The sequence below is a fragment of the Podarcis tiliguerta genome, assembly GCF_965153285.1.
Source record: "Podarcis tiliguerta genome assembly, chromosome: 4".
In the NCBI taxonomy this organism is placed as follows: Eukaryota; Metazoa; Chordata; class Lepidosauria; order Squamata; family Lacertidae; genus Podarcis; species Podarcis tiliguerta.
This window is the reverse complement of record NC_139537.1, coordinates 25827273-25852550: the sequence shown is the minus strand read 5'-3', so window position 1 is coordinate 25852550 and position 25278 is coordinate 25827273. Positions and strand designations below refer to the sequence as shown.

At 43.4% G+C, this 25278-nt stretch overlaps 1 protein-coding gene across 3 annotated transcripts in view; it reads left to right on the top strand.

Moving 5' to 3' along the window:
• Positions 1–7555, top strand: part of UBL3 (ubiquitin like 3) — a 39762-nt gene extending 32207 nt beyond the window's left edge. For all 3 annotated transcript variants that reach the window (XM_083437254.1, XM_083437253.1, XM_083437255.1), the window contains 3 exons: positions 2198–2284; positions 4624–4701; positions 4994–7555. In XM_083437254.1, coding sequence (XP_083293380.1) covers positions 2198–2284; positions 4624–4701; positions 4994–5046 — 218 coding nt within the window. In that variant the 3' untranslated portion in view covers positions 5047–7555. The remainder of the gene's footprint in view (positions 1–2197; positions 2285–4623; positions 4702–4993) is intronic.
• The last annotated feature ends 17723 nt before the right edge of the window (positions 7556–25278 follow it).

Sequence of the window (25278 nt, the reverse complement as noted above, 5' to 3'; positions counted from 1 at the left end):
AAGAAATGTGGCTGCTGGTTGGGTCATACCCACCCAGAGAGGGCTCCTCAACACTTTCTTGTCAATCCTGGAGCAAAGTGACAAGTGGGGTGCTGCACGATTTTTTACTAAGCCTGCTGGTTTCTAACACCTTTGTAAATAAAAGTGCAGAGGAGATGTTAACCAAATGTGTAGAATGACACCAAACTGGGTGGGTAGCTAACACCATAGACAGAAACACGGTGAATGTGATGTATCTACAAATGTTTAGGTATGTGGTTTCAACATAATTGACGTGGTTCCTATTTTTGTAAATTCAGTGTTATTTTGGGAGTTTATATGTGGATTATATAGCTGAATATTTGTGTAATAAATCTCACTGTCTAATAAAACAAGTAGGACTGGGTTATGTTACTGAGCTTTTGATTAATTGTTCTCAATAAGTTTTGGGTAGCAACTAGGTTTTATATTTTCAAAAACTCAGAACTCAACCATGGTACATTTCTTTATGCCAGAGAAGTCCCGAGTGCAGCCTGAAATCTGCATGGTACCTACTAGAGGAGACTTTGCCAACCTCGTGCCCTCCAGATGATTGGAACTTACAACTCTCATCAGCTCTCACCAGCATGACCAATAGTTGGGGGTGATGAGAGTTGTAGTATTCCAAATCTTCTGGAGGGCTCCACTCTTGAAAGATTCCATCAACAGTGTCTCCAAAAAATTTTACGCATCACTTGGGAAGACAGGCGAACTAATGCCAGTGTACTGCAAGAAGCAAAGATCACCAGTGTCAAAGCAATGATTCTTCAACATAAACTTCATTTCGATTGGTCATGTTGTTTGGATGCCTGATTATTGTCATCCAAAGCAACTACTCTATTACAAACTTTAAAAAAATGGAAAACATAATGCTGGTGGTAAACAAATGAGGTTTAAAGACTCTCAAGACAAATCTTTAAAAAGTAGTATATGACTATTGGGAAACACTGGCCTGTGAGTGCTCCAACTGGAGAACAGTCTTTACCAAAGATGTCATGGACTTTGAAGACGCTCGAACTCAGAATGAAAGGGAGAAATGTACTAAGAGGAAGGCACGTTTGGCAAACCCTCACCATGACCAGGGACGCGGGTGGCGCTGTGGGTTAAACCACAGAGCCTAGGACTTGCTGATCAGAAGGTCGGCGGTTCGAATCCCCGCGACAGGTTCCCAGCTCCTGCCAACCTAGCAGTTCAAAAGCACGTCAAAGTGCAAGTAGATAAATAGGTACCGCTCCGGCGAGAAGATAAACAGCGTTTCTGTACGCTGCTCTTGTTTCGCCAGAAGCAGCTTAGTCATGCTGGCCACATGACCCAGAAGCTGAATGCCAGTTCCCTTGGCCAATAAAGCGAGATGAGCGCCGCAACCCCAGAGTCGGCCACGACTGGATCTAATGGTCAGGGGCCCCTTTACCTTTACACCATGACCAACTTCCACCTGGAAACCTATGTCCCCACTGTGGAAGGACATGTGGATCCATAATTGGCCTTCACAGTCACAGACATACTGTTAAGACCGTGTTCATGGAAGACAATATTACTTGGCTATGAGTGATTGCCAAAGAAGAAGAAAGAAGAACGTGGGAAGCAGCACTTGTGGTTTGTTTCTTCCCTGACGTCCCGAAGGAAAGAGCAAAGCACTTAACTTAAAACAATTGCTTGCTTTTACCTATGGTTTAAAGTGACGTATGACCTGGTGGCTAAATACAGGCTCCATGGCTCCATCAACCAGCTTTCCCCCTCTCTCACCCAAGTTTTGTTTAACCTCCAACAAGATGAAGCATACTAGAGAACTTGAGAGCTTACTCACTGTTTTGTGACAGTTTGGTTGACCTAATAAAGGTATTGCCTTGCTGTGGTTCTGGATTTTTTTATATTTTTTTTTGTAATAGCGGTTTGTTACTATTACAGTAATTAAATCTGTAAATGGAATTGTTGTTGTTAGCTGATGTTGGCTGAAGTGCCTGCCTTATCTATTCCTTTTCCAACTGGTCCCACTGCCCCTTTTTAGAATTGAAGGGAAATCTTGCCTGCTTTATAGCAAGCAATAAAAGCTCTCATACCTGTAATTATGTTTATGCAGTGTGTTGTATAGTCTAATAAGGCAGGGTATAAATGGAGACTTAAAAGATAAACAAGACAGCGAATGCACTTGACAAATATTTTTGCTACTTTTTTTCAGACTGGGAAGAAGAGCAAGTAAGCAGTCCAAATATTCTGCGACTTATTTATCAAGGACGGTTTCTTCATGGCAACGTGACATTAGGAGGTAATGAAATAAATTCAGTTGGAGACGGTGGTTCTGTGGGTGATCTTTGTCTGATTTATAAAATGCAAGAAATGGGCTTCCTGGCGTAGTTAGTGAAGCAAGGAAGCCTATGACAGGAACATATATACCTGAGGGAACACATGGCGCAGCCTTTCTCCGCCTTAAGAAAGACAACGCAAGGTGGAAGCAAAGAGGTCCAGTCTTAGGAACTTGTGACATCGGCTTCTAAAAAGACGATCAGATGGCCCAAGAGGAGGACCCTTAACACTCTACATTTCATACCATATATTAGGGCCATTGTTTTAAAATGGCATTGGGTTTCTTGGCAGAAAGGCAATATATAAATACAATACAAAAATAAAAGTTTGTCCTTGGTAAACAGACGGCATGATCCCCAGTTAGAGCACTTTGGGTGTTGTTGGTTTTTACTTGGGGAATTCAGCAAAGGCTCTTATTAAAATCAGTGGTACTTAATAAGTTCTCAGCTTTGAGCATGATCCCACCAATGTTTTTAATTAAAGTTGCAATTATGTGTTCCATTACACATGCAATTGAGTACTAGGCTATAACTCTTAAAAATTCAAAGGTTCAATATATTTAAAGGGGTTATCATTCAGTGGTCTGCGGTGTATCACATTTTTAATTTCTCTTCAGGTATTACTGCAGTGAATATCATCTTGGAAATGATGGTACTAATTACCAGTAGTTAATAGCAGTCCTCTCTTAATTGGAAAAGTGATTTGATTTCAGTCTTCATATACCTCCCGTGCTGCATACAGTCCTTAGAATCTGTATTCTAAATATTATGCGAATTGCATAACAGTGACCTAAATCTTAGCACTGTGGCTGGGCAGATTGAGAACTGGAATAAGGGGAAGCTTTCTTGCTGTGTCTAGCATAGCCATGAGGTTCCAAATGATTAGTTATAAAAGACTGGAATCACTTGGAGTAGAAAAGCAGTTCAATTGTGCCCCCTTGTGGCATGCACTTCTACCTGGTTTTTACTGTATAGTGAACTGCACTCAGATTTATTGCCAACTTTTTGAATACTGAGTTTCACTGCAGTATTCGTATTCATGATAAAATTTCAGATGGAATATAAATTGAATTTGGGTGTGAGTGTGCATACTTGGAAGTTTGCATGCATGTACACTAGAAACAATTGTTCTGGCTTGCTGAGATTAGCTTTCCTAACAGGTCAAATCTCCCACTAACCAGTTTGACTGTGTGCCAATTTGCATTATTGGTTAATTTCAAATGTGTGACTGCAAATATCCCAAAATAGTAAGCACAAAGTATTTGGCCAGGATTATTCAGCACTGAAGAAAAAAGGCTTGTCAGAGGGTTTCTCTTATCCTTAAAAGGGGTCTGGCAAATCATAAAGATTTATTTACACCGCTCACATTCCTTCAGATGAACTTCCTCACTGTCTGTCTTTGCATCTAGCTCAGACAGTAGAACATGAGACCCTTAGTCTCAGGGTCGTGGGTTCAAGCCCAAACGTTGAACAAAAAGATCCCTGCATTATAGGGGGTTGGAATAGATGACCCTCTGGGTTCCTTTCCAACTTTGTGATTTTATGATTCTATATCAAGTAAGCATGAAGAATTTCTACTGGAGCAGGGAACTTCAGAGGAAGCATGCTGAAGTTGTACTGAAATCTGTGATGGTATATACAAATCTGCTAGATTTTACTTGAGCATTTCTTGCTTGCTCTGAATTTTAGCCAGTATTTTTATACACATTTCTAAAAAAAACATGCATTTTAGTACATATAAATATGTTGATGGTGTTATGGTATGGAAAATGCTGATAAGTCAAGGAGAATTTAAACCCAGCTGTGTTATCCCAGTTCCATCCCATTGTACTTCCAAGGAGCTTGAGGTTGCATGTAAGGTTCTCTCCCCTGTGACCAATCCTCACAACAAAGGTAGGCTAGGCTGAGTGGAGTCACCCAGTTAGCTTTGTGACTGAGTGGAGTTTTAAACCCAAGTTTCCCTGTTCCTAGGCTGACAAATGATTGGTTTAAGAAACATGGCTTTCTTTATTATCAGAAACAAGCCAAACAAATGCTTAAATTTAGGTTTGTATTGACTTTTTCAAATATTGGGGCATCAAAGGACTGGGAACAATATTTTATTCTCCCTTTCTGCAACTTATATTTGTAAGCTGCTGTTCTGAGAGCTCCAGCTGAAGAGGGACTAATTAAAGTGACAAGAAATAAATCAAATGGTGAAAGCTTGCACTTTTGGAAAATAAGCAGTTTGGATATTGTATATTACTGTATCTATAGGGATGAAGAAGTGTATTAACAAGTAATTCTCTCTCCCCACACACAGCATTAAAACTTCCTTTTGGCAAGACGACAGTGATGCATTTGGTGGCTAGAGAGACGTTGCCAGAGCCAAACTCTCAAGGTAAGCTGATGCTTCTAACTTGGACTCAACGGACACGTATTCAAAGTATCTGCACTTTGGTTGCAGTCTCTTGGTGACTTATTAAAATGTTGTGCTGAGGAGAAATCTAAAGGTTTTTGTGTGGTTCTTAGAACATGTGATTTATATTTACACTTGAAAATGTAACTTCCCTTTTAAGGGCATGTGACCAAAGCTCGTAATGCTCATTCAGAATTATTCTGCTCCTTTGTGTTGCACACAGAGAGTAATATTTTGCGCTAATTATCTTGAAAACATTTTCTCTGTTCTGCAGGTCAGAGGAATCGTGAAAAAACTGGAGAGAGCAATTGCTGTGTGATCCTGTAAAATCTCTGCTGTATCTACTACTTGTGATGTATAATAGTTTTCGTCTTTCATGCCGCTGGACTAGAGGAGACCAACATTGCTTCAAACACCCTTAGGACAAGCCTGTCTGAATCCATTGAACTGAAATATTACATGAACGCTGTCACTTTTTTTTTTTCTAGAACAATGAACACTTTTTTATTTCTACGTTTTAGGTTGTTGAACAAGCTTATTAATACATCACTTCTCCACTTCTCCAATGCATTCTCTCTCCAAGAAAAGGTTAACTATTCTCAACAGGAATCATATTGCTGCCATAAGATCATCCTTAACCTGAACTTTAACCAATCAAGATTTCTAGATGCAATTTGCACTAAAAATGGTTGACGATATATAGACCTCATCATCAAAAGCTCTTAAGTATTTCAAACACAGAGAAATGAATCAGCACTGGAAAATACTATCAGCAGTCTTATTCTTTAAATTCAGTAACGGCCAACTGAAAGGGGGGGAAATAACTACTAAGTAAGTAAATTCTACCTAAGTCAACCTTGGTGGCCAAACTGGCACAAAATACTAACTAAAATTGTCTGACTATAGACATATATATATTTTCACTGCAACAAACTATGTGCCTGTAATTTTAAAGCACTCTGTAGAGGGCTGTTGAAACTGATTTTTTTCATTGATATGCACTCTTCTCGTACATTAGTTGAGTGCTTGTTCAGACAGCACAAATAAGTGCAGAGAGTGCATTTCCTAGCCTTAATATGGGAGGGGCAATTTCCTGTAGTTCATAGGCTTTTATTAATGTGCATAAATATTAGAAGACCTCATTTACTAATCAATTTTATGTCTTTGAATATCAGCAATTGATGTTTTTCAGTCATTCTTATTCATCCGTACCTTAGTGTCCAGTGTCATGCTTACTCATTAGTGACTTCAAACAAATAATTAAAAGGAAAAATGAAAAAAAAGAAAAGAAAAACCTCTGCCATATGATGAGATTTTGTTTGTTTATTTTATGTGCATTTGGTGTTAGTGCTTGCAATTGTATTGGAAATCAAAAACTGGTTTTTAAAGCATACATATTTAGAAAGGATGCCATTCGTTTTCTTCATATAATTTAAAAATTGATATGCTAAAAAAAATTGCACAGCACTAAAGCATGAGTTAGTTTCATCTAAACCTGTAAAAAAATATAAAAGATTTTATATTTTTCCACTAGGGAGAAATTCTTCCTAGTTGAAATTACAAATGTGTAGAATATATTTAATAAAAATCTTATAAAAACATAACTATAGAACTTAAATATAGATTGGAGTGTAGAATAATACAACAATAATCCATATAAATAGCTCTAGGCTTTTAAGAAAAAATTGCAGGTTGACATTTGTGTTCTGTACTTGAGTCCATGGCCCAAACGTTCTGTGTTTTCTGAATGATCAACTTCATTTAAATGTAATCAGGTTATTTTATTCAATGTTATTGCTTTGACAAAATGCTTTATATGCAGTAGGCCTACAAAGATATTGTTCATAATGATCAAAATTAAATTTGTATAGAGCAGAGTTTTAAAACAAATTGTAAATAGCACTAAACATTTTCTTTCTGCAACCTGTACTGATAGATTCTTCTCTAAACTAAATAAAAGAAGAATATTGTAGTGCACTTGGTTGTGATTTGAAAGCTATGACCTGATCTGTATTGGGCATCAGTGTTTTAAAGTCATGAAGAACATGTACAATGGAAATATCCCTTCCTGATTTTCTTTTTAAATTAATACTTGGGTTGAAATCCGAGGAAGATTGTAAACTTTCTTCGGAACAGGGATGGATGCATTTTGGATATGCTTGGCCTCAGCTGTGCAGGACTTTATAAATCCACAAACTCACGTTTACCCACCCCTGGAGTCAATGAATTGATTGGGTAACCAATGCTAATATTTAACCGTTAGAACTTAACTTATGAAACTGCATGAGCATGAGAAATCTTAGTATTTTAGCATTCAAAAACCTAACGGTTAATTAAAAAAATGTGTGCATTAAGCTATTGGCAACCCTGTTCGCTATTGACCCCCTTGCCATTTCTGTTTCTAAACAGCAGCAGTTTACTCCCGAAGCTTTTATTTTGAAGAGACTGTTAGCAATGCAACCTCATCTTATCCAATGCCTTTAGTTTGGTCCCAGCATCATTAGCAGCAACTCAGTTGGGTGCTATCTACACTTGCTCAGTTTCACATTAATTGTACCTGAAAACTCTGGCAGTACACTTCATTTTTAGAATGACTTCAAATTGACTTCTGGGGATTTATTTGAAACTGTCGGGAAAGAAGACCACATAGGAGTAGTAGAGATCCAAACATGTAAAACAAATGCACATAGTCCAACAAGTTGGTGAGAAAATTTTGCAGCAACTATTGGATAGAATACTGGTCTTTACAAGTTTACAAAATGATGTGTTAAAGTGGAAATGAGGCCTGTTTTCCCTCTAGGACTACTGACTGATTAAAGAACATTTAGCTGATTCATTATCTGTCGTTAATTGGGTCTTTACACTTGCATGCTGCATTTTTGAGAAACTGAACTCAGAGAGAATTGAATAAACAAACTATCAACTGTTTTTTTTGGGGGGGGGAATAAACACCTTACCATTTCCTACTCTACTACCACCAGAGCCAAAATGGTCTCAAAAATATACAGCAGACCTTCCTCTTAACGTCTACCAATTAGTTTTGCTTGCGTTGTTTAATCAACCTTTGGTTGATAAACAGCAAGGGCAAACTTCAGTTGGTAGGACAGAAAGAAGGGCATATTGTATATTTTTGAGGCTGCGATCTGCCAATTAAAGTTTGCAGCCCTTCTCTTCCCTCCCATTCCCCTATAGAAACCATAAAAACCTCAAACCAAGGGATATCTGCATGTCAAGTTACACCTTTTCAATGAACTGTGGGAGGGGGAACATCTCTGGCCTGGTTGTGGAATCCTGAAATCTGGTACAGGTGGTGGAAGGAGCCCAGCTGCCTTTGACAAAGAGCTGTGCTTTGGCTCTATTCTTTTTCTATGACAGGCATGGCCAAACTTGGCCCTCCAGCTGTTTTGGGACTACAACTCCCATCATCCCTAGCAGGACCAGTGGCCAGGGATGATGGGAACTGTAGTCCCAAAACAGCTAGAGGGCCAAGCTTGGCCATGTCTGCTCTGTGATCAGTACATCAGTACTCCAAAAAGTTGAGTGGGGTCATAGGAATGCTGCAGATTATGTTTGTGTGTTACCAGGCTGCTTGGAGGTAAGTAGGTAGGATGGTCTCCAGTAGTCTTTTCAGCAAGCAAGCAACCTCACTAATTGTTGGAAACTGAAGACCACTAAATTACCATCAGCTACCCTTCCCCCACTGATCCTCCTCCTTCCCCAGGTTTGCCACATGTACCTTATAAGGACTACAGCTTCTGACATGGTCCATGGCACATGACCTGGGAGCAACCTCATACCTACTTAGTCTGCTATGCTTGTTTGATGGGAGAGTTTGGCAGGCCCAAGTAAGTTTCCATCCTAATCCATAGGGGTCATTTAAAGAATATTGCTGATGCTTAAGGTGCTGGATGGGGAAATGTTCAAACTGCCGATGACTTGATAAGTGCCCTCAAACCTCAGAATAATGAGATGGTAATATGTACCCAGACAAGCTGGAACCAGGGGAGGGATGGGCAGTCATTCACTTGGCAATAAGTATCGGCAGTAGCTAATCTTGGACAAGCTGAATTGCACCATGAAGTGTCAATTGGGGATGTACCAACTCTCCATTTGTAGCATTTGGCTGACAAACAGGAAATGGGATTGAGGCAAAGCAGAGAGCAAAGCCAACATAAAGCAATAAAAGATAGGCATGTGCATTGTGCTTGCTTATTTTTTCTGAAGCAGGGATGTTAGGAATGCTATCCAATGCCGCTAGCTAATTGGCTCGAGGAGGCCCGTTGAGAGCCTCTTACAAATAATCCATGTGATGCTTCGGATTCTGCGACTTGCATTCCTCCTCTCTTCTGTAGGATAGGCCCTGTATCATCATCCTTTTTTGCAAATAGGGAACTGAGGCCGGCAGATGGTGACTTATCTTGTTGAAGGTAATGCAAGTGTTCTGGTTCCAAGATTTTTAATCAAGGCCAGCTCCAGCCATTTTGCTGCCTGAAACAAGCCAGGACTCCTGCCACTGCAGCGCTGGTGGTTGCAACTTGCTCTGTCTCAGAGAAACCATTGCAAGTCGAGCAACATTTCAGCAAAGTGCCTAGCGAGGCAGCTGCTGGTAGTTAAGTGCTCAAGTGCCATGGCAGTGGCTGGCAAGGGGGCACATTTGTTTGAGCACATTTGTCTTTCTGCTGTGCCTTTCAATCTGCGGCTGGAGACGTGGCTCATGGTGGGACCAGCCTTGCTCTTTAGAAGCACAAAAGAACCCTCCAGATTCAACCAAGGACCTGTGTAGTTCAGTACCCTGCTTCCGATAATGGCCAACCTGATGCCTTTGGGAAGTCCGCATGGAGGGCATAAAAACAACAGCCCTTTCCTCACCCTGCTGTTTCCTAGAGGTAGCATGTGGCCATTATGACTTGAAGTCTTTGATAATCATATCTTTCATTCATTTGTCTAATCCAGTTTAAAAACTATCTGAGTTAATAGCCAACACCATGTCTTGTAGCAGGGCATTCCACAGGCTCACTATGCAAGTGGTACCACATAGAAGAAAACATAGTCCAAATGAGATATATCATTAAATGTGTGTATGCATGCACACAACGAAAAATCTGGTGATGTGTGTGTGAGAGAGAGGTCGGGAGTCCATCAGCTGTGTGTACCCAGAACACCGAGGAGATTTCGATCATGATCTCACAGTTCCAAAACCAATCATGCCATGAAAAAAACATCTCAAGGCAGATCAAGAAGACCCACCCCCACCACTTCCAAGTCACTCTATGGCCTGCTTTTCCAAAAAGTAAAAAACACAACTATTTTTCTTTCTTTTATGAGAAATGATTTTTTTCCAATCGTATCATCATGACCACTGACCCCGTCCGATGGGGCTCCTGCCGTTTTGCAGCAGAGAATCAATGGGGCTCCGGGAATGAGTCCATAATGTACGTCTAATGAGGCCATTCTCTATAAGACTTGCTGGTTTAATGCAATCAAGTTCCACAGTTGCTGCTGTATTACAGAGGGAGAGAACCGGCTTTTATCTGCCGAAGTAGTTTAGGCACACCATGAACTATCCAGCATGAAACCTAATATACACATTACTAAAAAGAAAACTGTTGTATTGTAATCAGGCAAAGAACAGCATGGCCATTCAACATATTTTGAACGTAATGGGAGGAAACTGAGCCCTGGAAACGTTAAGTCAACAAAAAGTCTTCGTGGTCTTCTCAATCACTTGGTGTACAAAATGCAAATCTGGAGTAAGAACGATCCAAAACCAGCAGGATTTTGTTCTTTTGGAAACTAAAAGTTTGCAAAACTCCATGTTGTGAAGCCATTCTTTTTGCAAGGAATATTCCAGCTGAAGACATTTTCCTGGCCATCATCAATCACACCTTTGTAAACCTAAGGACTGGCTGGTATAAAATCCCCTATGTGGGGCCTGGCTTTGAAGATGCTTTCGAAAGTTCACCAATGCAGAATGCCATTCCCTGTCTTCTGGTTGGAATAAAGAGGTGGGAACATGTCCAAGGTATTCGGAGGCAGCTGCTTCCTTTGTATTTGGAAACTACCTGGAGGGCGGAATATGCTCTCCAAAATCCCCCCTGTGGAAGATGATTAATTTTCGTGGCAGACAATTACATTGACTCCTTCCAATTACACAAAAGTAGCATTGCCTGTTTCATGAGTGCTGCAATAAATCTCCCTAACGGATTCCCCTTCAGGCTCAGGATATACCTGTCATAACTTAAATTCCGTTCCTCTTGAGCTTTAGAAAAATCGTTGTGCTGGGATTCACCTAGTTCAGGGAGGGGGAAGTCTCTTACATCTTGGTTCCTTAGAGTGTAATCCTTCGCCTGTTAAGTCCCACTGTATCCATGGGACTTCTCCCTACCTAGGAGGGCTAACTTAAGCCCCTAGTAAATATGGTTTGGACTGCAGACTGGTGGAGGCAGTGCTTGAATGTATCAGGAGGCCAGAAGGGGAAATTTAGGGGACATTGTTTTACTATCATTTTGGGGAGTCAGGGATGGTGCTTGTGAATTTAATACCCCTCATTTCCCCCAGAATTCAAAAACTGGTTTCAAGTTGCAATTTGCCAGTGTTTAGGGACAAGAGCAGATAATCCAGTCCAGGACAAGGGGAATCTCCATGTCATGATATGAAAAAACTTCAGCTGTTGATTTCAGCATACCAGGCTACTGTTCAAGGCACAAAGGCCAGGCTCCCATCACCACCCCTGGCCTGTTGGTAGCCCTGGAGATCCCATTTCCAGAGTAAAGTGGGGTAGGATTACACAAAGACAACATATGGGATGGGCCTATGAATATAACTGTGGAAAGGTATCCTAAGATTCAGTGAAAGCAGAAGTACATTCGGGGTTTAAAACACAGCAAGGTTGTGTGTGCCCCCCTCTGGCATTTCAAGACACATTTGCACATTGCTGTACACACACTAGAGAGAGGGCAGGGATGTCTTCACCAAATGAACATTACCTGTTTGGTTTCCTAGCACCTGGACACTAACCCCTCCCCCAAAAAAACTCCTATTCATGAGTCTGTTACCTTGCATGCACATTTGCAACAGCGGTCTCAAATGCACACACCATATTTTTTATTACTTTTTTCCATGTATACATACTCTAACAATATTTCTCTAACAATTTTCATATCCCCCCCCCCCCGGACTTTCCTCATACTCCCATTTTGTTTTATTTCCATATTACTTACCCTGCGTGTTGTTTCTCAAAATTTTCCCAATACATACAGTCTTACACCTCAGGTTACAAACACTTCAGGTTACAGACTCCGCTAACCCGGAAGTAGTACCTCAGGTTAAGAACTTTACCTCAGGATGAGAACAGAAATCGCGTAGCGGCTGCAGGACGCCCCATTAGCTAAAGTGGTACCTCAGGTTAAGAACAGTTATAGGTTAAGAACAGACCTCCGAAACAAATTAAGTTCGTAACCAGAGGTACCACTGTATGCAATTGTGTTTGTTTATTCAAACCCCGCCACTGAGTCCAATTCTTTATGTTGCCTCTTCATATATGTTGTAAATGGTTCCCATTCTCTTTTAAAGTCTTTGTTATCCTTTTCATGTAATTTATTTGTTAATTTTGCCAGTTCTGCATATTCCATAAGTTTCACTTGTCATTGTTCTTTCGCTGGTGCACACACCTCAGCTTAACCGCAAAGCGTATGTGGCCTGCATTTCCAAATCGGATGTAAGCTGGTTTGAGGGAACATGCCTCAAATGGCGGCACTTCGTCAAGGACAGATACGGATTGTGCCTAACTAACATTGGGTGACCACAACTTCAAACACACTGCAGAACCATGAATGCTGTTTGAGCCAGCTGATAGGGAGATGGGGGAGGCCTGCAAATCTATCTGTGCTGTCTCTCTACCTGGTAACCCAACTGACCTTGAGGCCTGTGAATTTCCTCAGGGTTGGGAAGGAGAGAAACAGCAGCCGTGACTTTTTGCCACCCCCTTTTCCTTTGTGGGTTTTGTTATTTATTTATTTTATTTCCCTCTGTTGCTGTTGTGGATAAGGGATGGGAGATTATTATTATTATTATTATTGCCGTGAATGCTTGTGGGCAACAACTAAGGCTGAGAGCCTGGATGGGTTGGACAGTGGGGGCGTGAAAGATGTTGAGTTCCTCAAAAGCCATAGCACAGGAGTCTGCTGGCATGGAGTGGGACCCTCTTCGTGTGAGAGACACAGAGGGAGTGAGTGGGAACTGTTGCTAAGATCACCGGTTGTTTAGTCTGTTTCAATCTCATACCTTCCAACATTTCTTCGATGAAAATAGGGACGTCCCATTCCATAATGATAATTTTACTATTTATATCCCACACATCTTATTGGGTTGCCCAAGCACTCTTCCAACGTATATAAAAACACAAAATAACATTAAACGTTAGAAAAACTTCCCTATACAGGATTGCCTTCAGATGGCTCGCGGATTGGATAACTCCATACTCTCCAACATGTCGCCAATGAAAATAGGGACATTTTTGTTTTTCTCTGTTTATTTTTGTTACCTTGTTCTTTGCTCTGGAAATGAAAACATCTGATGAAGAACGGGACATAAATTCTGTATATAACATCTGCCCCCCCCAAAAAAACCCTGCCAGCAGGGGGCGTGCAATGGAGCCATAGTAAATGGTAACATGTAGACAAATGATTATTTAGTGCTGTCACTCATCCCATGCCCTGCCCCCAGCCGGGCATAAATCTTGGCAGGCCAGCCTAGCGGAAAATGCCAGGAACATAGAAGGATGCCTCAGACAGAGCCAGACAATTGGTTCATGTGGCTCAGTCTTGTCTACACTGACTGGCAGTGGCCCTCCAGGCTTTCAGGGCAGAGACATTCCAGCCCTACCCAAGGATTGAACTTGGGACATTATGCATTCTGCCACTGAGTGATGGCCCAATGTTTTCGCCACCCAGCGCAGCTCCCAGGTTGCACTGCATGCCTGTGAGGATCACAGAGCAGAAAGGGGAGTGCTCCTCCTCCTAAGGATCATCAAGCCCTCACAAGGTTACAGACGCGGGTGGCGCTGTGGTCTAAACCACTGAGCCTCTTGGGCTTGCTGATCAGAAGGTCGGCGGTTCGAATCTCCATGATGGGGTGAGCTCCCGTTGCTCTGTCCCAGCTCCTACCAACCTAGCATTTCAAAAGCATGCCAGTGCAAGTAGATAAATAGGTACCACTGTAGCGGGAAGGTAAATGGCATTTCTGTGCACTCTGGTTTCTGTCACGGTTGCGCCAGAAGCGGTGTAGTCATGCTAGCCACATGACCCAGCAAGCTGTCTGTGGACAAACGGGCTGATTCCCTCGGCCTGAAAGCGAGATGAGTGCCGCAACCCCATAGTCACCTTTCACTGGACTTAACCGTCCAGGGATCCTTTACCTTTTACCTTACAGACACCTGGAACTATGATTGCATTAGCAGCATGGAGACAATTGCAGGTGAAACTAACACTCCTGTTTTCATTGAATCATAGAAGGGATGCCAACGGTCACCTAGTCCAACCCCCTGCAATGCAAGAATCTCAAGTAAAGCAGCCATGACAGGTGACCATCCAACCTCTGCTTAAAGATCTCCAGTGAAGGAGAACCCACCACATTCTCAAGGAGTCCATTCCAGTGTCTTACAGCTCTTGATGTCAGAAAGTTCTTTCTGATGTTTGGTTGGAATCTCCTTTCCTCCAGAGCAAGTGAAAGCAAGCTCGTTCCCTCTTCCATGTGAAAGTCCCTGAGATATTTGAAGATGGCCACCATATCCTCTCTCAGCCTCCTCTTTACTAGGCTAAACATACCCAGCCGTCTGCCAGGCACACCTTAGCTGAGATTCCTGCATTGCTGGGGGCTGGACTAGATTTCCCTTGGGGTACCTTCCAACTCTGTGATACAAAATGGGTGCCCTAGCTTAGTGCCCCTTCATTTTAAACCCACAGAGCCCTTTGTTCAGTTCCAGGTTCCTGTGCAAAATGAAGCACGGAGAGTCAAGCCACCGCACTCCTGAAAACCAAAAAACACAAACATCCTCACCAGAGATTACTGTGACTCAGACTGGAGTCAGACAATGGTTTTCAAGAGACTTGAGAGTCATACGGCAGAGCCATCATTCATTGCCATGGCAGACACATTTATTCCTTTTGTTCCACTTTCATTTCTGGTCAAACAAAATTTGCAGCTGTTATTTTTTCCCAAGCACTCCGAAACCTTGCAAAACATGTGAGCACAGGCAACAGTGAGATGAGTGTACAAGCACTGATTCATCTGCCATGCCACCTTCAAGCCTTTGATGGGACGGGGGGAGGAATCACTATTGTCTGCCTCCAGTGTCAGGTTTAAGGGTACAGAATGAGTAAGGCTGGAGTCAGACTCCCCACACATGTCATGCAAAATTTTATACACCTCTATCCTTCTGCATCTTACTTTGCCCTTTGCTAAACAAAAAAAGCCCCAAACACTGTACCATTTCCCACCGCCTTGATCATTTTAGTTGCTGAACCTTTTCTGAGTTTTTTGGTGCGCACGTGCACACACACCCTGGTGGGGGCGCAGGAATCACTTTACTGCAATGGCCACATTACAATTGACTATACAGTGGTGCCTTGCAAGACGAAAAGAATCCGTTCCGTGAGTCTCTTCGTCTGGCGGTTTTTTCGTCTTGCGAAGCAACCCGATTAGCGGATTAGCGCTATTAGCGGTTTAGTGGCTATTAGCGGCTATTAAAGGCTTAAGAGATTAGCAGATTAGCTGCTAAAAGGCTATTAGCAGCTCAGTGCCTTAGAAAAAGGGGGTGGGGAGCGAAAAAAAATTGCAGGAACTCGCAAGACATTTTCGTCTTGCGAAGCAAGCCCATAGGAAATTCGTTTTGCGAAGCACCTCCAAAACGGAAAACCCTTTCGTCTAGCGGGTTTTCCGTCTTGCGAGGCATTCGTCTTGCGGGGCACCACTGTATTTTACATGACCCAAGTACAGTCATACCTCGGGTTACAGATGCTACAGGTTGCACATTTTCGGGTTGCGCACCATGCCGAACCCGGAAGTACTGGAATGGGTTACTTCCGGGTTTCGGTACTCATGCATGCGCAGAAGAGCCGAATCGCAACCTGCGCATGTGCAGACGTGGCACTGACGTTGCGAATGCTGCGGGTTGTGAACGTGCCTCCCACACGGATCACATTCGCAACCCGAGTGTCCACTGTACTCGAAACATCCAGAGTGTGAGGCGAGGAGGAAGGGCATAAAGATCTGCACACCTTTGTGCCACGGGCAGGGGCATAGCAAGGGGGGTGCCGTGGGGGCGGTTCGCCCTGAGTGTCCTCACTGAGGGGGAAGACAAAATGGTGGGTGGCACTTACCGTGGGGCCTGCAGCGTGCCCCAGCCACGCGTCTCTCCTGGGAGTGACGCGGTGGCTTCAGCACCCACAGGCTCTGCGCTGCTCCAAACAGTCCACCCACTGCCTCCCCCTCAGCTGTAGGGCGGCAGAGTAGGAGGAGGCAGGCAGACTCATTGGAGGTCCTGTGGTGCCCCTGTGGGCGGCTGGCCCCGCCCCCTGGCACCTGATTGGCTTGCTCTGCCGCTGGCCACAGGGGCAGAAGGACGGGAAGCTTCTCTTGCATTTGATATCACCACAATAGCAATGGGGTATTGTTACATGTATACATGCCATGCATTCCATAGTCGGATAGGTGGACACCCTGGACTTGCTCCCTGGCCTCTGTCTATAATATCCATTTGCGGTGAGGTGACCTGAACAGTATACAGTATTCCAAATGCAGTCACGTCATTGATTTGTATAACTGCATTATGATATTGGCAGCTTTATTGTAAATTCCTTTCCTGATGATCCCGAGCATGGAATTTGCCTTCCTCACAGCTGCTTAGAGGCCACCACAGAGAATGCCCTCTCCCAGACCTCCCCACACACCCCTGAAGGACGGCAGAACTACCAAGAAGGTCCATCTGCCAGCACAGGAAACAACAACAGGAAATTGACTTGAGAAGCAACAAAGTCCTGATGGAACAGAGGCAACCATCTCAGACCGCATGGCTCTTACAAGCCACTCTTGAGTTCTTATACCAATAATTTAGGAACTTAGACCCGTAGCAACCAGTTGAGACCTCCTCACACTTTGAGTTTCTCTGGTAAACAGGTGGAGCTACAGACAACAGGTCTGATTGTCTATTTCCCCCCAAGGTAAGCTAAGCTTAGAAGGACAGCAAATCCTATGGTCTTAACCCCTTCATGCATCAGTCAGACTTAAGCATATTCGTTATATGAGGCTGGTTATACCACACGTTATACAGTTTCCAGTAAATGCTGAAGACATACCTGTTTAACCTGGCTTTTGACACTTGAGGTGTATATATTTCAGATCCCCTTATTTTTGCGATTGCAAGTTGTTTTAAATTGTTTTAAATATTGTGGTTTAATGTTGTAACCCACACTGGGACCATAGGGGGAAGGGTGGGCAAACAACAACGACACAATAATAATATATCAAATATATCAAAAAAGTGCCAACTGCTGAACTTGCACAGCTGCCTAATTTGCTTGTTACCTTAAAGCTAGAACTAAGATCTTGAAATCTGATGTGGGACCAATGGACTTTGGCTATAAGTTGAAGTGTTTTTAACTGTGCCTCAACTATGTTCAGTTTGTAAATAAACTCAAAATATCACAGAATTCTGGAAGAATGTAGTGATTTCCTTCCAGAGGAAACCAGGCCTGTGTTCCTGGAACTTTTCAAAGTGAGGTGAATGTACCAATTGGGTGGTATTAAACTACGCTTCACTCACCCATTAAAATTAACAGATATGACTAAATTAGTTCTATAAATTTCAATGGCTTTACTCTGAGCAAAGCTTAGTTAAACACTACCCAATATTTTCGTAATTCATTGGCTTGTTAGGACAGGAATATCTGTTGCCAATAGTCTGTTTCATCAGACTGGGAAACAGGCATATAAGTTCCTGCAGATATATTTTTAAAGCAGATGAATAAAACATACAACAAGCACATTTTCTGGGTTTTCAGGCATTGATGCTAATGGCAAACAAACAGCGGATGCAGCTAGGGCATCCTAGTCATGCCACACAGCAACTGCTGCCAGAATGTCTTTTGCTTTACTGAACCAAATGCTCAACATGAGCCCAGAACCACAGGAGAGCTGTAGAAAAAGGACAGCAGCTGTTAAAAACAACCGGAGGAGGAGATTGTGTGGCAAGCGCCTCTCTACTGAAAATTGGCTGTCTCAAAACCTTTGTAATAATGATTACCCTAGAACAGAAACCACTGGGAGAAAAAGCAGAGCCTCCTGAGTCTGTTCTCTGGCCTACACCTCCTCCCCAGGGCTTGGCTACCTTAACAGGGTGGATATAACCACAGCACAGTGACAGGTGAAGCTTCCACCATCTCCTGAGGGAACAGTAATTTACAAGGAGCGAAGAATGATTTGCGCTAAGTTGCAGACTGAAATAGAGGGGGAATGTCTGTTCTCACATGTTTCCTCAGAAACAGCCTTGCAAGTATGAAAGGAGATGTTCTTTGCTGATGATTAACGGCTCCTTTTCACTTTCTCCTTCAGGCAGGGTAACAATGTGGGGTAGTCTACTTTAGAGAGGGCAGTCCTCTGTTTGAAGAACTACCTGGCCCAAGTCTGATTCAAAGATTAAATACCCTAAGAAGTGGTGAAGAGGTTCTAGAATTATTACTGCTACTAGTAGAAAAAGCCTGAAACTCACAAATTATAACAGTGAGAAGTAGGGAGTTCAGAGGGGGAAGGGGGTAAATGTGGCCAAGTACTCCATGACAATGATTATGAGGACCAGCTGCAACAAAATGTTGCTGCATGGAGTTCTTCTGCTTAGGCTTCCAGCCATGCCGTCCCATGGCATTCTCCATTTACTGAACATTCCCCTATTCTCTTTGGGCTGTTCTGAAGTTTGTTTGGCTTTCCCTTTTAGGACTTTTTTTTTAAAAAAAATGTTTGCACTTCTGCAAACGTTGGGGCTCCCTCAAGCCTGCTAATACCTCCCTCTTTTTCGTGGCTGGTGTCATTTTGGCTGCATAAGGACCAGTACTCAGATTGCAGCTGTGTAAGCTTCAGTTTCCAGAAACTGATATTCAAATGCACAATTGCCTCTTACTTTGGACCTCTTCAGATAGAAGAGGGTCTTCCAACAACCCTTTGAAGTAGTGGTGGCTACTGCCCCTTGGGAGAGGTGGGGCAGAAGGTGGAGAAGCCAATAGCTAAAGGAGCCAATGGCAGGTGCAGCCAGCAAACAGACAGAGACAAGTAATTCTAGCTGGGCCTCTGTCCTCCTTCCTGCCGTGTCCTAGAAGGGCAACACTAAATCTAAGGAGGAGGAAGGTGGCCAGTAGCGCCACCCTCTGGACTGGATGTTGGCAGAATGTGGTAGGTGGAGCAGCACTCCATTTACTCCCATGGACCATCTTCTGCCGTTTCAGAACAAAGCACTATCCTCTGTGAAGTAACACCCTGCTTTTATAGCCCACACCTGAGTGATGACCCTCATTTCTGAATTGCCTGCACATCCTATTTATCCCAGGACAGGAACCTAGGAAGTGGCCTTTATACCGACTGCTGGTCTACGACGCTCAATATTGTCTGCACTGACTGGCAGCAGCTCTTCAGGATTACAGACTGGACCTCTCTCCCAGCCCAACCTGGAGATGCCAGGGATTGAATCTGGGGCCTTATGCTTTATTTACTTATCATTTTTTACCATCTTTCTCTTCCAAGGAGCTCAAGATGGTGGCATTTTTTCATCTCTGCCAAGCTAAGCAGTTGGCTCCTTACCTCTCTCGCCCTGACCTAACCACTGTGATCCATGCGACGGTCACCTCCAGACTGGATTATTGTAACTCACTCTACGTGGGGCTGCCCTTGAGACTGACCCAGAAACTCCAGCGGGTGCAGAATGCCACTGCGAGACTCCTTACGGGGTCCTCGCTGCGGGATCACATTCACCCAGCGCTATACCAGCTGCACTGGCTCCCAGTGGAGTACAGGATCAGGTTTAAGGTGCTGGTTTTAACCTTTAAAGCCCTATACAGCCTAGGACCCTCGTACCTACAGGACCGCCTCTCCTGGTATGTCCCACAGAGGACCTTATGGTCTTCAAACAAAAACATCTTGGAGGTCCCGGGCCACAGAGAAGTTAGGCTGGCCTCAACCAGAGCCAGGGCTTTTTTGGCTGTGGCTCCGATCTGGTGAAACGCTCTGTCACAAGAGACTAGGGCCCTGCGGGACTTGACATCTTTCCACAGGGCCTGCAAGACAGAGCTGTTCCACCAGGCCTTTGGCCAAGGCACAGCCTGACCCCCTCCTTTGGCAATCCTCACAGGACTCTGGCCCAATGGCTGCCATTAATCTGACTTGAACTGATTTTATAATTAAATGATTTTAGAATGTTGTATCATTTTAATGTTGTTAGCCGCTCTGAGCCTGGCTTTGGCTGGGGAGGGCGGGATATAAATAAAAATTTATTATTTAATATTATTAACACGATTCTCCTCCTCCCCATTTCAGCCTCACAAAAAACCCTGTGAGGTAGGTTAGGCTAAGAGACGGTGACTGGCCCAAGGCCACCCAGAGAGCTTCATGGCTGAGTGGGGATGTGAACCCTGGTCGCATAAGTCATAGTCCAGCCCTCTAGCCATTATACCGCACATCCAAGGCCGATGCCCTCTCATTAAGCAATGACCCTCCCCCAGTGTCTCTCACTCCAACCAAGTCTCTCTATTTTACCTACATACGAAATAGGGCGTGCAATAGGTTGTCCTTCTGTTTCCTGTTGTTATTGCAGAGTGGAGCTTACTCCTCTGCCCCACACCTAATTGACAATCTGTAACATCAACATGCATTACAGATTGTACTCAGATGCAGAACACGAAGCTACTCCTATCACTAGGAAAAATGATTTTTAAAAAATAATGAAGAAGAGGGTTTGAGGAGAAAAATCAAGTAGGCACACACACACTCACTTGATAGGAAGAGGAGGCGGTGGGTGGGTGGGGGCTGGGGGCAGAAGGGAGAGAGTCCGTATTGGTGAAATGCAGAGAAAACTGTGGCTTGGCTCCTCATTGCGTCTCCCATGATTCACAGGCTGACTCACTTAAGAACATCGCCAGTTACATAACGGATAGATTTCTTAGAGATGTAGCACCCTAATAGGTTCGTAATGAATAGAGCACAGATTGAGGGGTTTTATTATTACACCGCCAATTCTCATTGGAGACAGCACGTTCTGGAACAAAAGAAGCAGCCGGGAGACACAGAGGAATCAGAGGGGGTGAGCACAAGCCCTGCAAGCAAAAGATGTGAGGTTCCTTCAGAACTGGCGCTAAATGCCCACATTGGGAAGATCAGGGCCCTGGTTTATTGAAACTTGCACTGAACTTTCCTTGGCATAAATGCCTCAGATTTCGGAACACAATCCATCTCTCTCGGATAAATGTGTGCATCAGCTACCAACCAGCTATAGGTGCAGAGGAAGCTGCAGTACTGAGTCAGACCACACTGACAACAGCTTTCCAATATTTCATTTAAAATATATATATAATTGTATAAGCGGTACCTATTTATCTACAGGTACTTGCACTTTGATGTGCTTTCGAACTGCTAGGTGGGCAGGAGCAAGGACCAAGCAATGGGAGCTCACCCTGTCACAGGGATTCAAACTGCCGACCTTCTGATTGACAATCCCTAGGCTCTGTGGTTTAACCCACAGCGTCACCCGCGTCCCCTTTTCATTTATATACATTACAACAATTATTTAACCATAGTTTTAACATTTTCAATTTCAATTCCTTTCCCGTGCTTTCTGCAGTTACTTACATTTATTTTTGTCCATTCTCAAACGTAATCCGTTCGACTTCTGAAAACATTTGAAAACCAAGACGTGGCTTCCAATTGGCTGCAGGAATTTCCTGCACTCAAGTGGAAGCCGTGTTGGATGTTCGGCTTCCAAAAAATGTTCGAAAACCAGAACACTTACTTCCGGTTTTCTGGTGTTTGGGAGCCAAAACATACGAGTATCAAGGAGTTCAAGAACCAATGTATGACTGTATTTAAAACAGCAAGTTTTTACAATAATCCTGCCAGTGTCTTGATCTATTTACAGCTTGTTTGTAAATACTCAATAAACTACTTCCGTGCCTTTCTAAAAATTTATTCCGGTAAGTTTCACCATTTCTGCACACTCCATTAGTTTCTGTATCCAATCTTCTTTACGGTTTAAGATCCAAGCTTCCCAAAAGGCCTTGGCATAATCCCCCACCCCTAAGCATGTCCTTCTGTACTGCAGTTCTTACCTGTGCTGACATCACGCTGCAGGTCAGAGCAACTGTGGAACGTGATGAGTAACATGTCTGGAGGGGAGCTTTGTCAGTTGTGAAGCCTGAAGTGCACCTGTGGTGCAAAGTTGCAGCGTGTGCGCTTCTGCATTTCTCTCGCCCTTGGCAATCTGAAAGCTCCCAGGAAAGAGACACAATTAAGAGGCAGGTGCTATGAGCAGCTGCAAAAGGAGATTTCTGAGGTTGCCACAACCTATTTCTTGAGCGTTCGTCCTGATCTGTCTGCACAAAGTTTTCAGGGCGGTTAGAGGACGGCTATTTATTGATTGGTTTGTGGGAAGGTCAGACATTGTTGTGTCAAGCAAATGTTATCCCATACTTTCCAGTGCATTTTCTCATTGCTTTCCTTCTACAAAAAAAAGGGGGGTCTGGTTTTGCAGGGGAAACAAGTCTGATGTGCAATAGTTCCAAATCTACTTTAATTGTGGAAACTGAAATTGCCAGTATGTGATTCAATCCCTCCCCAATATAAGGACGGTCTGGAAATAACCTGACTTATGTTTTACTGTCCTGGTCAAATTATTTGTTTATACCCAGCTCCAACAGTGGGGCAGCCATTGTTGTGATAGTTGCTGTTGTTGTCACTGATTTTCTTCTTACTGGCCCAAATGTTCTTGAGAGGTGAGAAGTTTCAGGAGCAGGAGAGATCTTTGGATTGGGGTTATAATTCTGGGGTTTATTTACAATTCTGGGGTTATGCATTGAGCAAAGGTGGAAGTGAACAGATTAAGACAGGGGCTCTTTTTGAACCCAAGGACATATTTGGGGAAGCATCTAGTAAAGTTCTTCTGGTAGCACAAGGACTTTTGGCTGGACAACAGAATTTCTCCACCCTCTCCTCTCAGGGTCAAATTCCAGTCCAATCACATTTATATTAAGTGGCCTCAGGCAGACTGATAAAGCTGACCCTCAGCTGTTTATCTCTGAAATGGGGACAATGACAATATTTGCAGGAGGAAGATACTGACTACACATTAAAATCTTGTGCATGTAACTGTGCTTGTAACCTGAATGGATATGATGCTGAATTAATAAACAAATAACACATTTTCTCTTAAAAGGGCAAGTGCATGAGGGCATTTTTATCTTCATCTTTGAGACTTGTTTTAAATCAATATGCCAAACAGCTACTTTGCCATTTGAATAACTATTTAAGTGTTAATTTCATAAATACATCACACCGATTTAGACTATCAGAAAATAAAGTCTAATAACTATTCATAATTGCTGAGGGCTGCAGAAGGAAGGGGACAATTAAGGCAAGAGATTGCAAAGGACGAAGGAAAGGCAGGACATGCATGGGAGATGTGAGGGTATGAATAATAAGCAAGACCTTATTTATTAGCATAAGAGAGGAATGATCTTTGGATCCAATCTAATTGTCCTTTGTTGCCACAAATGCATGGTATGCATTATTGTCTCCCGCCAAGCTGTTTCTGTTAGCAGTGGGATCTGTTCCCTTGCGCCGGGTGCTCAATCTGATCTCCACAGCGCCTTAACTGCCTGCCAGCAGAGCCAAGATATTGGAATGTTTCTTTTGGAATCGTCTGCTTTATGCAGAATTTATTCTTTCTCTGTGGGTTTCAGTTCCTGCAGGAGACCCAGATGCTTTTGGCACCAGAGAGAGTCCCAAAGGCAGCGAGTGCATATGGCTAGATTGAGGGCTTGAGCTGCCCTCCCATGTTACATGGAGGTAAACATGCCTGCTCAGTGTATACCTGCGGCAGAGAGCTAAAGCCACGCGACTGTGCTTACTCGGGACTTGTGTCTCTCTCTGAGGGGATGGATGGAAGAGAGGGAGCTGTGCGAGAGTCAGGCCAGAGTGGGTTTTCCTCAGGGTGTGAGGCTGAGGAAGGGAGCTGCTTTCCTGGGTGAGAGCTGGGAAAACCCACTTCTTTGTATGCAGACAGAAGATTCAGGCATAGTTATGATAGAGGAATATATAATTTTGTGTTTTATCATGAGTGTTACTATCATTATTGGCATTATCTTTGATGGAGTGGGGAAGCGCAGCCAGATGGGTGGGGTATAAATAATATTTTTTTATTATAATAGTATGTTCTGTTCTTTTTTTTCTTATTTTCTTTTTCTCTTCTTGTTTTCCCCTCCCCTCTCCTTTCTTGTCTTTTTGATTCTATTTCTTCTAGATGCTATTTTATTGTACAGTGGTACCTCGGGTTAAGAACCTAATTCGTTCTGGAGGTCCATTCTTTACTTGAAACTGTTCTTAACCCGAGGCACCACTTTAGCTAATGGGGCTTCCCGCAGCCGCCGCGCTATTTCTGTTCTCATCCTGAAGCAAAGTTCTTAACCCGAGGTACTATTTCTGGGTTAGTGGAGTCTGTAACCTGAAGCATCTTTAACCCAAGGTACCACTGTATTGTGAAAACTGTAATAAAAAATGGGGGGGGGGCTTCTCTCTCTCTCTCTCTCTCCCCTGAAACCTACATTTCAATGCGCATCACTGAAACTTGAATGACAAGGGTGTGTGTCCTCAAGTGCAGGAATAGCCAATGTGGTACATTTTGTAGGCTTTTGGACGCCCAGCATTCCTGAATATTGGCCATGCCAGCTGGAACTGACATCTGGGGAGGGCCCACAATATTGGCGAACCATGCTCTAGGGTTAGGGAACTTCTTTCCTCTACAGCCCTAGCTTTATTGCATTGGGGAGCTTCTTCTTCTTCTTTCTTTGGCAATCACTCAGTCAACACGGTTTTAACAATGAGTCTGTAGGTGACTGTGGAGGCCAATTCTGGATCCACACGTCCTTCCACAGTGGGGACATTGGTTCCCGGGCGGGAGTTGATCACGGTGTAGATTTGCCAAGCGTGCCTTCCTCTTAGCACGTTTCTCCCTTGCGTCCTGAGTTTGAGTGTCTTCAAAGCCCATGACACCTTTGGTAAAGGCTGTTCTCCAGCTGGAGCGCTCGCAGGCCAGTGTTTATACTACATTTTTAAAGATTTGCCTTGTGACAGTCTTTAAACCTCTTTTGTTTACCACCAGCATTATGCTTTCCATTTTTAAGTTCAGAATAGAGTAGTTGCTTTGGAAGACGATCATCAGGCATCCGCACAACATGACCAGTCCAACGAAGTTGATGTTGAAGAATCACTGCTTCAACACTGGTGATCTTTGCTTCTTCTAGTACACTGATA